The sequence below is a fragment of the Taudactylus pleione genome, unplaced genomic scaffold (genome assembly GCF_031769625.1).
Source record: "Taudactylus pleione unplaced genomic scaffold, aTauple2 ptg001910c, whole genome shotgun sequence".
Taxonomy (NCBI): domain Eukaryota; kingdom Metazoa; phylum Chordata; class Amphibia; order Anura; family Myobatrachidae; genus Taudactylus; species Taudactylus pleione.
In genome coordinates, this window is record NW_028286307.1 from 496,608 (window position 1) to 512,081 (window position 15,474).

Genomic DNA, 15,474 nt, shown 5'->3' on the forward strand with positions numbered 1-15,474 from the left:
GTTACACGCTATTGATCCAGACACAATTCAGGCGCAAAGGAATTATACAGACCCAAGTACAGTACACATACGCAGTGCTTCTGGTACCAGATGTCAGGCATCAGCAAGAAACCCCTCATCTATCAGCATTCAGCACTAAAAGACCCAGTGTTGGAGCACATATATTTATACCCCCCAGGGATAGACAAAAAAATAGAGAAGTTTGTTGCTGATGCTATTGGTTCCCAAGGGGGATCCATCTGTTACGGAGCATTTAACAGGCTGATTCAAATAGACTCATCCCAGCCTCTAACAACTGGGGGTCTCTGCCCTCCCACCCCATGCAATCATCCTAACAGTTGTTCATATAATATACATTTTGTTGCTTGAAGTCTCTGTGGTCCATAAGTTGAGAATGCATGATGCGATCTCCCCACCGATAACACCGGAATACTGTGGAAAGAGTACGCATCAGTACGAAACCAAACACGGCTTATTTAGCATGTATAAAACCTTAGTTACCAAATATCTTTATTTCACAGCATTTATACTAACTGAACAAACTTAAATCTTATACCTTAAAGCTAATGGAACCTTGTAAGTGGATATGTAATGTGTGAGTGTACGGGGTTTGATATGAAGACGCTAGTTAACTGGGTACAGATGCGTGCGCATTTAGCTACTAAACAGTGTTTTTCTTATGCATTCACTAATATGCGACTAGTTAACAGCGCAATTGTGCGTATTACTGTGTATATGAGAAATGATGGAAGATGCAATCGCATGGTGCTAATAGTAATCTCGCCATATGTACTTAATTGTGAGTTTATCTAAAATGGCGCTTGGGCGGCCATTCGCAAAATGGCGTCTTGCAATCTGATTTCCAAGATGGCGTCTTGCGGCCAGTCGCAAGATGGCATCACCGCGATTCAATTTTAAACTGAACTTGTCTCAGCCAATTACTCAGCTTCGACAATACACATGAGAATAACAATGAAAAAATATAAGTTTGGTATAAACCAATTCATCCAATCAATATCTTCATTGTGTATATGATCACTAATTATTCCCATGCTATAACTTTGTGGTACCACTATGATTGATGTACAGTGCAAAAATGCAAACCTACACAAGTCAAGCAGATGTTGTAGAAAAAACATAAACACAACAATGTCATTTAAATTAATATAAATATGAAAAGAATATGAAACAAATTTGTCAAACAGTTATTAAATCAGAATATTCATTGCATGCATGAACAATGACCATTTCTCATATCATGCATCGTTAATACTATAGGTGCATCAATACAAAGTGCAAAAGTGCATACGTGTGTGAATCACAAGGACATGATGAGACAACCCTCTATATTAGTTAAAAAGAGTGTAGAAGGTGATAATAAAAATAAATATAAATGTCAATAATTAATACATAAATCATTGCCTATTTCAATGAATGCAGTGATAACACGGACCTGACAGTTTGGTAATTGACAGAAAATCTGAGGCGTCCCTCATTATTCAAAAATCATCCCCATGGCAGATCGCAGGAAATTGAAAAGAAAGTATCTGTGCATTTACAGGGAATTGTGGATCTGCTATTGCCAGCCTTACATAAGCATAGGACTGGGAATGAGAGTCCCCGTCCCAAAGCACAGTGAAATATAGAAAGCACTCTCTCTGCTGTCAGTGCAGGCAGTGGGATCCCCCTGTTGCCGCAGTATTGCAGGGTGGGAACAACATAGCCGGCAACTGATGAGAGTCTGGTGAAAGGAGGATAGTACAGAAAATACCTGGTAGCGCAATCAGCGGGGAGAGGAAGAGAAAAATAATGCCTGAGCTGCCGTCCGTGTGATCCAGAGTGCCTGTGTGCACAGGGACTCCCGGCCCCCGACGCGCGTTTCGCCTGAGAGACTTTGTCAAGAGGGCTCACGTGTTGATGTTGTGGCCGGAAATAAATTCCACTGGCCATCTCATGATTGGATAGGATGCTCTGATAGACAGAGTAATCCTCCAATGCCAACTGCGGAAATAATGTTCCAATAGCGCAGTAAATAACACATCTGAGGGCTGGTTTAGTGTCTATAAAGAAAACATAGCAACACAAACCGTCCCTACTATAATCAATTAATTTACTTAATGTTGACTCATGGAAACAGTACTACACGGCATTATTACATTTAAGAAAAATATATAAATGAATATTGGTCAGGATTTGATGTTAATAACGAAACCAGATAAGTATGGTATAACTTATGATAAGAGATACTTATTCCAGTAACAAATCAAGATAAGTATAGTATAACTTATAATCAGAGATAAATGGAAAGTACTTAAAAAAGGGGGGGGTTCAGAAAAAGTAATCTCCTCTCATCACAAAAACAGCCTATTTGCATACAATATGCACTGTACAATATGTGAGAAAGATGATAAAATTAAAAATTAAAGATTAAATACTGCACTATAGAAACTAATAGATATTATCAGTGTAGATACATAAAAAATGGCCACATTATATGATAAAATTAAATTTATACTTAATGTACAAAAATTATTGATGTGTGAAATGAAGAAAATAAAAAATAAAAAATGATCGAGATTAAAAATATGCTAAAAAAATGAATCATTCTGCATGGTGTAAAAATGTGATATGCATAAGTGATAATTTGTAATGGGAAAAGTGAAAATAAATAAATAATGATAAAAGAAGGGAGGTGATAAGAAGTGTGAAGGAGTAGTGTACAGAATTGAAAAACAATAACTCGTGCTCTAATAATAAAATAGTGACAAAAGTGTAAGAAAGTTATCCCAACCTGTTCTTGCTGATTTATATTATTTTACTAAGAGAAAGTGTAGGATGTATGTTGTACTGTACATACATAGCTTCACCATCACTAGGACAAATAATTTAAGGGGCAAACACACTAGACGGTTCACTCCATGAGCGACATCGTTTAGTGTGTCCCCGGCAGGGGTGTGCTCAATGTCTTTTTTAAGGTGTCACTGCTAGGGCCATGGAGCAGACTTAAATACCCCCAAACCGGAAATCCCTTTAAATAGGGGGTGTGGTCATCTTTATAAACACTATAACCATAAAGGTATCTATACTGTATAATATACATTATAGATACCTTATATTCTATTACCGGGATTTTCGTGTCCATTATTCTCATGGTCCTTATAAGGATCAAGGAGGTCTTCCTTACTTACTTCCGGGACCACGGCTTGTGTGTTCCATAGTCTGGAAAGCACAGTGTGTCCACTGGAAGTGGTATTACATCTATCACCATCAAGCGTGATGGGACTAGCTCATCTCATGGTGACGCGACATAACGCTGCGCCTATGCCCACGCTGACATCTATGCAGAGGGACACGTGATGTAACCACTGCGCATAATCTAACATGGCCGTGCGTTCCAGGGGGGAAGCATCTTCTAATGGAAAACATGGCTGTGTGTGTCAGCCAAAATATGATCTCATCATATGTTTACACTAAGGGCAAAATTTACTAAGCGGCGGGTTCTAAAATGTGTTTTGACTGGTTTGGCGGCAGTTTTGCTATATGTAGATTTACTAAGACCAAAATCGCTGCAAAACTGCCATCTAAACACATTTTAGAATAGAATAGAACAGGGCTGTCATTTAGAAACTGCTGAAAAACCGCCACCAAACCCCTGGGGTTTCGAACAGAATAGAACCCGCCGTCAAACCGCCACCAAACCCTCGTGGTTTAGAATCCTCCCCACTTAATAAATTTTGCACTAAGTGTGGATAGCTTACACTGACACGTGGTAAACCTAATACCGCTGAAATAAAAAAGAGCATAAATAAACGTCTTGTATAGGATATCTAGAATGCATATGTAAGAAATATATATATACACATACATATAATATATCTAAAATATCTGTGTAAATATAATTGTAAGAAATAATAAATATACATATATGTTTAAAAATACATATAAAATGCTTTCATAATACTTTGAAAAAATTTTTAAAATAGCATTATGACACAAAGGGCCTGATTCAGAGCCGGATGCTCTGACAAGAGCGCTCGCTCTGAATCAGGGCCGTCCTACCTATTATTGGAGCGGCCTTTAGGCCCCCTGGCACGCCCACCAAAGGGGGCGTGCTGTCACTCACCATCGATAGCACGCCCCCTTTGGTGCGAGACCCATAACGACGGCTTGGCCGTCGTTATTCGGGTCTGCGCATGCGCACGACGGAGCCGCCTCCGTCATGCGCACCATCGACCCGCTTGCGAGTGCTCAGCGCTCGCGAGCGGGCCAGAATCAAGCCCAAAATGATTAAACAATGTGATAAATTACATAATAAATAATTACATGTTCCATAAAAACAGATACAAAAATGTTACATCAACATAAAACGAGAATGTTCACTAGTACACTAAAATTCATACAGGAGATGTCAAACGGACAGTATGGGATTTAAATATCTTATAGAAACCATTTTGTTTTGAACTCTAAGTTTAAACCTTTAGGTGTAAAAGTGCCTAAACTGAAGATAGTACTCATCTCTGTCCTGGCTAAGCGTTCTTCCATATTGTTTTCCTCCAATAATTGGGCACCAATTGTATACCACAGAAAGAAATGAACTTAGATGGATTGCATTCATGTTGATCTTTAAAATGTGCTGAAACTCCATGTGTTATAAGGCCCTTTTTAATGTTTCGGAGAAGTTCAGCCATTCTCTCTTTTAGTTTGTGCGTAGTCCGCCCTACATATTGTTTGTCACAATCACACCTTAATAAATAAACTACACTTTTGCTGTGACAAGTTATAATGCTATAATTTCAAATTCTTTTTTATTATAACTGGAAATGTATTTTGTAATAACTGAATACGTGCTTTTACAATTTTTGCACATGGGGCACTGGCCACATCGATAAAAACCTTTAGGGGTCTATTTACTAAGCAGTGTTAGGAGACAGAGTGATCAGTGATAAGGTGCCAGCCAATCAGCTCCTAACTGCCATCTCACAGGCTGTGTTTGAAAAATGACAGTTGGGAGCTGATTGGCTGGCACCTTCTCAGTTTTCACTCTGTCTCCTAACACTGCTTAGTAAATTGACCCCTTAGACTTAATAGGCTTAATCATCGGTTGTGTGTCCAGAGAACTCCTCACTATGGGGTAAATTTGCTAAGATGGGAGTTCTATTTAAGAAGTGGAGATGTTGCCCATAGCAACCAATCAGATTCTACTTCTCATTTATCTAACACCTTCTAGTAGATAATACCTAGAATCTGATTGGTTGCTATTGGCAACATCACTTCTTAATAGAACTCCCATCTTAGTAAATTTACCCCTATGTGTTTTCATATATTGTCCGCCTTACGGTAGACAAATTTAGGTTTCTCTTGAAGATACTTAACAATAATGGGATCCTTAAGTAATAGTCCCCAATGTTTCTTTATTATTCTTTCTAGTTCCTGATGTTGGCTACTATACTTAGTATTGAAAGGTATTCTTAAATTATCATCTTTCTTCCATTCTTTTGATCCTATTAGTTCCTGCTGACTGGAAGCTGCATATAATATTTAATATATGGTTTCTCTATTTTCTCCTGTTATGTGATTCAGGGGTCTATGTACTAAAGGGAGAAAAGGGGTAAAAATGCTAAAGGCAGAGAAAATCCCTGTACATACCGCTTCTCAGTATGTACTAAAGGGATTTTCTCTGCCTATAGCCTGCCAGCGCTAAGTGCAGGCTACAATATCACACTGGACCTAGGGCACTTAGCGCTGCCATAAACACCTATGTCCCAGGTATTACTAAGAGGAGATGTCATTTACCGTCATCTGACTTCCCCAGCGCTGATATCGCCTCCTGTAGCTGCTGATATCTGCTACTCCTCACTGGAGAAGCAGGACTTCAGCTGTGTCAGGTTGGCCATTTTTAAATAAAGTGTGTTGAAAAAAAAAAAAGTCACTGCTGTTGCTGCTGCTGGCGGCCGGAGCCTGGAGATGGTGAGTCACACACAGGGCTGTCAGGGGAAGGGAGTGTCAGCTGTTACCACTGAGGGGGTGACTAAACGTTCACTCTCCATGGCTGGTCTATTTTTAGTAAGTGCTGCGTTAGCCATCTCCTGCTTCACAGCGGTAGCAGGCGAAGCAGGAGTGGCATTAACGCAGCGTATTAGTAAATAGACTCCTTAATGATTAATATCATGCAATTGGAAATCTCCTGTAGAGTAATGGTGCATACACACGATCAGATTTTTCCTTCAGATATGAACGATAACGATTTAAAAATCGTTCAGTCGTTCATATCTGAAGGAAAATCGTTCATATCTGACATGCCTGAACGATGGTACGATCAACGATGCGCGTTCCCGTTTGTCAGATAACGATATCTGACATCTGATGTGTTTGCAGTCAGACTTGGACGATTCCATTCATTTTAATGCAGTCAAAAATCGTTCAATCATTCAAATCGTTCAAATCGTTCAAAACTTTGGTAAAATCGTTCAAATCGTTCAGTCGTTCATCTGACAAATCTGACCGTGTGTACGCTCCATAACACGTATTTTAACCTAGAAGGAAATTGTAGACACCTGGGGGTATATTTACTAAAGTACGGGTTTTTAGAAGTGGAGATGTTGCCCATAGCAGCCAATCAGATTTTAGCTATTATCTTCTAGAAGGTGTTAGATTAATGTTAAGTAGAATCTGATTGGTTGCTATGGGCAATCAACACTTAAATTACTTTCACAATTCATTTGTTTATTGATGAAATTATGTAAAAATGTTTCCGTGGAAGGTAATTAGTGTTTAGGCACTGTACATCAGAGACTCAATACAAACCAGGAAACTAAAGGCTGTTTTTAAGCCTGATGGCCGTTAAATACAGAAGTTGGGGTTCTGAGCCTAACAGAGTCCCAGCTTAGATCACTTTGGGGGTTCCGAGTCCTGACTCGGGTCTTCTCGCAAGTTTGAAACTCGGATCTAAAAAAACTGGATCTTGCGTATTTTGGATTGCATATAAATCGTGATTTCAGGTGCTGTGTGGTGGTCAAAACATGAATGGAAAAGAATGTTAATGATGTTAATAGTACTATAGGAACAAAAGCAGGTCCAAATTACAAGAGATTAGCTGTTTTTATAATTTTTTAAAGGAATGCAAAACCAAAACCATAACACTTGAGGTTGGTTTTACCAAAACACGACTATGATTTAGAACCAAAATAAGGGGGTCTGCATACATCTGTAGTTGCTATGGGCAACTACTCCCCTGGTCCACTTCTCCACTCTTCACACTGCTTGATACTACAACCCCCTTGAAGGTCTTTAACTGGGGGCTGGGTGATTGACAATTGTAAGGGAATCTATGATTGTTGGAGGAGGTTTGTTGCATGGTGGGTTTTAGAAATGGATATAAGGCAGACTCATTCACTAGACAGGCCTCTTTGTCCCTGACACTCACCCCTTCCTGCCCCCAAAATCTGTGCATGAGATGTTGTATTGTAGTTGCACTTGCCACTAGAACCCCTTTAATATTTACTATACTAGCACCCTATTTCTTGTACTCACCTTCAGTATACAAAGTTTTATACAGTAACACAGATGAAAGGTTTCTACTTGCAGAGCTGTCACCTTATAGCCTAAGATGTTAATTTTATTTGCTCTCAGCTTTTCCTACAAATCTAATTTGTAGTGTACTACATTTTCTTTACAGAATTCCCACCTGGCACAAATGTAGGACTTATCATAGGAATTCTGGTTGCAGTTCTGTTAGTGGTGGCTCTTGTTGCTGCGTTATATTATCTGTTCATTGTACGTAAACGGCGCAAAAAGTAAGTAACTAACATAAAACAACATCTCAATTCCTAATAGTCAGCTGGAGTAGATAACCTAGGTCCTTGTAGCTCTTGCAGAATTATTGTTGTTTGTTCCTCCTCTATGTTGTTCTTCATTGTACTGTATCTCATTGTTCACTCTATCACAGAAGTTCCCAAATGCGGTCCTCAAGGCTTCTCAACAGTTCAGGTTTTTAGAGCTATCCATGGCTGAGCACAGGTGACTTTATTAGTACCTCAGTCAATTTGATTTAACCACCTGTGCTCAACCATGGATATCTCTAAAACCTGAACTGTTGGGGAGCCTTGAGCACTGCATTTGGGAACCTCTGGTCTATCACCTTTGTCATAGTTACCAAATAGGTCTTTTTTTTTCAAGGTTCAGGGCTGGATTAAGGCTTGTGGTGCCACGGGGCAACTAAGTTGTAGGAGCCCCATCAATAAAATTTACACCCCAGTGCTACTATGCCCCTAACCCTGCCCCACAGTGCCCCATTTTTGCTACACAGTGCCACCCCACACCTCCCCAGTGCCCCTGAGTACTCACTTCCCATGGCATGGCCAGGCTCCACTTGAATATTTCCAGCTCTGTGCTCTGCATGCACAATGCATACAGCTCAAAGCATCTCCCGAGTCCCATCATCAGTTTCACAGATGTGATGTGTCACATGAGGCTGATGAGGAGACTCAGGAGCCACTCTCCTCTGTATGTACTGTGCATGCAGAACACATTTGCCCCTGTCCAGGAACCAGGGACGTTCAGTGAGGGTAGGCAGGGGAGGCAGAGAGTTGGTATAAAAATTATTAGAATAATAGAAAGAAGATCTTTATAACATAAACATATTCTTTGTTTACTGTAATAATTTTTTTAGTTAATACTCACCATCTCTGTAAAGCACCCTGGTACTGCAGGGTGACAAGAGATGAAGCAGCAACAGCTCAGCCTCGCTTCTGTATAGTCAGACACTGCTTCAAGAGCTGGGGACGGGGCCAAACCATGGACAGTAAGCTGCACAGAAAGAGAGCTAATAGTGGCATGCCTCTGAATATGTGTCATGTGACCAGGAAGTGCACTGCAGTGTTTAGAGAATGGAGCTCACTCAGCTCAGTCAGCAGAAACAAGAGAAGACACAGTGACGCAGGTAGGAGAATCAATGGATACTGAAACTTAGTGTAGTTAGAGGAGAGTTACAGTGAGGAGGGGGTGAGACAGGCTCCCAGCACCCAGACCCATCTCCATGTGTGCCTCCCCAGCCATTGACCTCACCACACGTGCCAGGAACAGGTGCTGGGCACATGCTCTTGACAATTTTAGGGTCAGACCAACCATGCTCGGTGGCCCCCCTGTGTGTGGGAGACCCAGGGCGACCGCCCTATGTTGCCCCCTCCCTCCCCTCTAGGCCCCTTAATCCAGCCCTACCAAGGATAGTCCCAGGATTTAGATATTCTACCTGGCAAGTCTCTCTTTTTTAGTATTGTCACACTGAGGAGTGCATCTATAGTCTTTGATGAAATCACTGCTATTTTTCAGGCCTTCAAGTAACATGAATTCAGTGATGGAAATGCCAACTAGCAATGGTAAGTTGCATCAACCATATCTGTCTTTAGTGTATAAAGTGTAAGACGCCCACAAATGCAGCAATAGCTCAGCCGATATCAGGCAATTCTGCCAATATCATGAATTAGAACATAAAAGGCCTGATTCTGGGTCAGAGGCAATGTCGATGATGGACGCAGCTGAGCATTCTTTTTTATACTGCACATGTGTCTACAGTAAGTGGCAGGGCGCATCCCTCCAGAGCACTTGCACACAGGCTTGCAGCTGTGATTAAGATGCACAGCCTCAGAAATGTCTATGAAATGTATTTTGCATTCTTGGGCAGTGACTGGAAGGTGACAGGAAGCTGGCTCTGCAGAAGCATGGAGATTGTCAGTCTTCTGGGCGTGTTATGGAAGTGTCGTGAGCATGTTGCAGAAGTTGTTATGTACACAGATGCTTAATCCTTCACACAGGAGACAATACTCTGACAGACAATCTGCTCCTATAGTAGCATGGGGCTGGTACAAGTAACAATGGAGCGACTGACGGTTACATCTACAGACACACCAAGTGGCAGCTCTAAGTGGGCGTATCTGTCCTCACACATGCAGACTCCTGACTGTACACTGGGGAAGGGCTTGTAGCAGTATTTGCATAAAGTCACAGAAGCAATATCGGCAAAAGACGCACAGACGCACACCTGACTTAGAATTAAGCCAGTATATTCACTGATGATTTACCTTCATATAAAATCTTCTTTATCTTATATATTCTTATATATGTATATATTTATTTATTTATTACCAGTTATTTATATGGCACACACATATTCCGCAGCGCTTTACAGAGAATAGTTGGCCATTCACATCAGTCCCTGCCCCAGTGGAGCTTACAATCTATGTTCCCTATCACATGCACACACACATACTAGGGTTAATTTTTGTTTTGAGCTAATTAACCTACCGGTATATTTTTGGAGTGTGGGAGGAAACCAGAGTACCCGGAGGAAACCCACGCAAGCACAGGGAGAATATATAAGCTCCGCACAGTTAGGGCCATGGTGGGAATTGAACCCACGACCTCAGTGCTGTGAGGCAGTAATGCTAACCATTACACCATCTGTGCTGCCCCACATATATATATATATATCTCCAGAATATAGTGTGTATTATTCCAACAGTGTTCTTGTCTTCTGCTATATTCTATCATGAGAATGTAAACAAAAAATAAAATAAAAATATATATCTATGTATATATATAGGAAAGCACAATAGTGTATGCTGTTTCAGAATGGGTCCTGCGTAATCGGACCCTGCATGGCATTTAAGGGGTGGTGCAGGGGCAAAGTTGGCCGGCATTTCTGGAAACAGGGGTCGTGTCCACCCCATTTTCCGGGAGTGGCTAGGCCAGGTACTGCATTGACGGATGCAGCTTCCTGGCCTCGCAAGCCTGCCAGCCTGAGGAAGCTGAGGTTTACTCAGCTAGCCAACAGCATGGTGCCGATGGTCACAATGGTGATCCCAGCTTGCAACCTCAGTTGCAGGACTGCGATCACAAATGCCGCAGGGGGTGTCATACACCTCCTGCTTCATTTCCATATTAGCAAGAACGGAATTGCAAAGCCTGCCTGCGTGCAGCTTTGCAATGCCATCCGATGCTGAATCACAACCTATGTTATATACAATTGCACTGCTTTGACTCAGTCCAAATATAAGTTGCAAACCCAGTATAGACTCTAGAGCACTTAACAGCATTTAAACACCAGAGATGAACATCAGGAGCAAATACCAGAGGCCACCTTTTTGATAAGGTGCTGATAGTGGTGAAATGCGTTAGACCTACTAACCACTGGACATTTTGTTACAAGCCCACATAGCTATCTTATTGCTCAAACATTTCTGAGAACTGCACCTGCTAACTTGGGGTCATGGAAGAGTCACGTGATTTACATCACACTATTACCCATTCCAGTTTACATGGAGGGACTGCTACCACACCAGGAAACTCTTCTTGAGTCCCAACGTCCCGCAAGTGAGAGTCAAGTTATCTTCACCTTTGGTAATCTATTCCAAGTACGCTCTGCTGTGAATATAGAATAAGGGCTTTTAATATTATAACTATACTAGGATTGATTCAGTCTGGACGTTAGAACCTTTTAATAAATATAAAGAAGTTTCCAAAGATTCAAGGATGTTCTAGCTTATAGACATTTTATTACTTCATGCTGTGTGATTATATACTTATTAAAGATTGTTGCATACATGTATTTATGATTAAATACATTGTTACATTGTGCTGCGACATACTGTAGCAAAAAGTGAAATGCTTCTATCTCCTTCCCACAACTTAAGCAGTTACCTAAAGACTTCTGGTAATGCCTCAAACCCCCCACCCCACCCCCACAGCCAGCCACATACTGTATGCCTGACTTCACAATTGTGTGTTTTAATAAGCGTCTGCAGAACATATTATGCAAACACCATTTACATGCATCTATATTATTATATTCCAAATATATGTAATTATCCTGTATTTCATGGGAAGACAAAACTACTGCATATCATTAACAAACAGTAAGAATAAGAAAGCTGCCTCTGAGTTCTGCTTCTCAAAAATAGGAACCTTGTCTGTGATCACAGTGCCGTCCTGTGGAGAAGACAGGTTTGTGTGTCTAACCTATAGGGGAAGAGGATTCATGTTCACTCAGTGTGTTATGATAATGTTATTTTGGAAGTGCAGACCATGAGATGAGGAAGTGGAATGTAGATGTAAATGATGAAAGTTCAATAGAAATTAGTTTGAGGTGATTCCTTCCTGATTTACATCTAGTTTCTGTCATCCGCTTTCTAGAAAAGTGTTTTCTTTAGGTAAGCAAAATGCTAAAAGCAAAGCCCAAAAGTGAATGCCCTAATCATGTACAGTACAGCACATAGCTTTTCTTGGGCAAACAGACGTCCCCCAAATCCAGCCACCAATCACAATGCACCCTCCCAGATATACCCCTATATTAATAGACTCACCAGTCCAGCTCAGACCTTCCTGATCTGCAAGACAGATAAGCTATTGTTGTTCCCAAGCCCCACTCCCAGCTCCTCCTTCCCTAATCCTTATTCACAATCCCTGCTCTGTGTCCTTACCTACCCTACTTACCCAGCTCTTACCCCATTCATCAAATGTGTTCCATCTCACTGATCTATCCCCTACCCATCCCCTACCACCACCTATACCAGGGGTGGACAATAAGTGGCAAATCCCAGCATGCCTTGCAAGTTTTAGCATGGCTAAATAGCAAAAATGTGGCAGGGCATGCTGGGATTTGATTCTACAACACCTGGAGGACCGCTTATTGCCCACCCCTAACCTACACCATCACCTACACCACCACCTACACCACCACCTACACCATCACCTACACCACCACCTACACCACCACCTATGCCATTTAACTTACTGTAGATTTCCGTGGTGCTAGCTCCCACTGCATCTGTATACAATCAATTAAAATAGATCAGCTGTAATGGAGTCTGTATAACTTAAGCTATACAAATTAAGGTTCCAATAATGCTATGCAAAGTAGAATGCCAGCCCTGTACCTCTGCCATCTCATGCCCAACCTGTGTAGCTTACATAGTGCCCTGCCCCTCATCTCTGTACTCCTGCCTATAAGCCTGTTCCCATTCTGCAACTTCCCATTCTGCAAACACGACATCATTATTACACGCTCAGCTCTTAATATTTGCATTAGGCTTACAAAGCCAAAATAAAAATAAACCGGCTGAGTGCCTTTGTGTGGCTAGGCTGGCAAATAATGATTTAGGTTTTTACGTACTGTACTCTACAAGTTCTTACGCAAACTCAGAACAGGGAAGTTACAGGTATACAAAAGAGTGAAGCAACGCTCATAGCGTTTAATGCAAATGGTGTGAGCTTTCTCACTCCCTGCTGTATTGCTTCATACATATTATTAGTGATTAGGAGCAGTCTCAATCTACAGATCACACATTTGTACGGTTTCCCTAGTGTTTAACCCTTACTCCGATAATCTAATTCCAACCTCTCCCTAGTGCCTAACTCTAACCCCCCATAATTTAACCCTTACACTCCTCCTAGTGCCTAACCCTAATCCTCCCATAATCTAACTATAACCTTCCCCTAGAGCCAAACCCTAACCTCCCTACATCTGTAGCCTAACCCTAACTCTCCTCCTTGTATCTAACCCTAGCCCCCTAATCTAACTCTAACCTTACCCTAGAGCCTAACCCTAAACCCCAATAATTTAACTCTAACCTCTCCATAGTGCCTAACCCTAACACCCTATAATCTAACTGTAACCTCTCCCTAGTACCTAACCCTAACCTCCCTGCATCTGTAGCCTAATCCTAACTCTCCTCCTAGTGCATAACCCTAACCCCCCATAATCTAACGCTAACCTTCCCCTAGAGTCTAACCTTTACCCCTCATAATTTAACTCTAACCTCTCCTTAGTGCCCAACCCTAACCCCCCATAAACTAACTCCTTGCGCAAGGTAGTACACAACACCCTGGCTAAATCAATTTGTGACTCCTCATTTTCCTTAGATCCCCAAGCACGCAAACCCGTATATAATGGAGGCCTCGTTTATTGATCATCTGTTTTTTGGGACACTGGCACAGCTGAATCAGACTGTGAGGTGTGCCAATTTTTTTTATTTCGACAGGTATCCATTAAGGGACATATATATTGAAATCTTGTGAGATTTTTTTATTTTTTTTTATCTTTACTTTTTAATTATTATTATCTTTCTCCTCTTTTTAAGCCTAATGTGATGTTTGCTACATATTGATACATTGTATTGTATTGTCTGGATGAAACATTTTTTATAAGTAAAATAAACATGGTTTATACTGTGACAATTTAGTAACTGTTTCCATTGCGCAGTTCTTTGTATCATATTGGCTATATTATCTTTTTAACCCTCACAGAAGGTTAATTGGACTACAGCATTAGATCCAGTGTGTTTTAATAACTTGGTAGCGCCTATTTTCCAAGGGACGTCCCAGCTTTTCAATATTTGTGCCTGGAATTTTTCCATAACTGAGTGAGTGTACATTTCATTTCCCCTTATGCTGCTGACCTGATGCAATTTTCACCAGGGCCGAAACTAGGATTTTTGTCACCAGGGGCAAGACAGTAATTTGGCGCCCCCCCTGGTAATTCCCTCTGCAGTAGTGCCCCTATAGTAATGCCCCCTGAGGTAATGCCCCTGTAGTAGTGCCCATATAGTAATGCCCCTGTAGTAGTGCCCATATGATAATGCCCCCATAGTAATGCCCCCATAGCAATGCCCCTGTAGTAGTGCCCATATTGTAATGCCCATATGTTAATACCCCCATAGTAATGCCCCTGTAGTGCCCATGCTCCCATATTAATGCCCTTGTTGTAATGCCCCTGTAGTGTCCATGCTATCATAGTAATGCCCCTGTAGTGCCCATGCCCCCATAGTAATATCCCTGTAGTGCCTTTACAGTAATGCCCTGTAGTGCTCATGCCCCCACAGCAATGCCCCTGTGGTAATGCCTCTGTAGTGCCCATGCCCCAATAGTAAAGCCCCTGTAGTGCTCATGCCCCATTAGTAATGCCCATTATTGCCCATGCCCCCATAGTAATGCCCCTGCCCCCATAATAATGCCCTTGTAGTGCAGCTTATTAAAAAAAAAAAATACTTACCTTGAACCCTGCTCCTGCATCCAGCATCGCGTCCGGTCCGCCGGCTGCTCCTCGGAACTATGGGGGAAACATCATGACGTCTCCCCCATAGTGCCCATGGGGAGAGCCGGAAGCTGGAGTTCGGGTGAGAACTCCAGCCTCCGGCTCCGGCTACACCGCGCCGCTGCAGAGGAGCCGGGCGCCCACTGGTAATAAATATTACCAGTGGGCGCCGGGCTTGGAGCCTCTCTGCAGAGCCGGGCTGGAGGTCACTGGCACCGGGTACAGCGGCGCACCCAGTGCACGTGCACCTCCAGCCCCCCCCCTAGTTGCGGCCCTGCTTTCACTGCCTGTTTTGATTCTATGGGTTTCATACCTCCCAACTACCCAATTTAGGTGGAACAGTTCTAATTTGAGGGTTTATTGCTGAGAACAAATGCAGACTCACAAAC

General features: G+C 41.9%; 1 protein-coding gene across 1 annotated transcript in view; it reads left to right on the plus strand.

Moving 5' to 3' along the window:
• LOC148436205 (uncharacterized) overlaps positions 1-15,474 on the plus strand; it is a gene marked incomplete at its 5' end in the record, with an annotated part of 417,606 nt that overhangs the window by 398,839 nt on the left and 3,293 nt on the right. The window contains 2 exons of the mRNA XM_088465211.1: positions 7,663-7,793; positions 9,328-9,374. Coding sequence (XP_088321337.1) covers positions 7,663-7,793; positions 9,328-9,374 — 178 coding nt within the window. The remainder of the gene's footprint in view (positions 1-7,662; positions 7,794-9,327; positions 9,375-15,474) is intronic.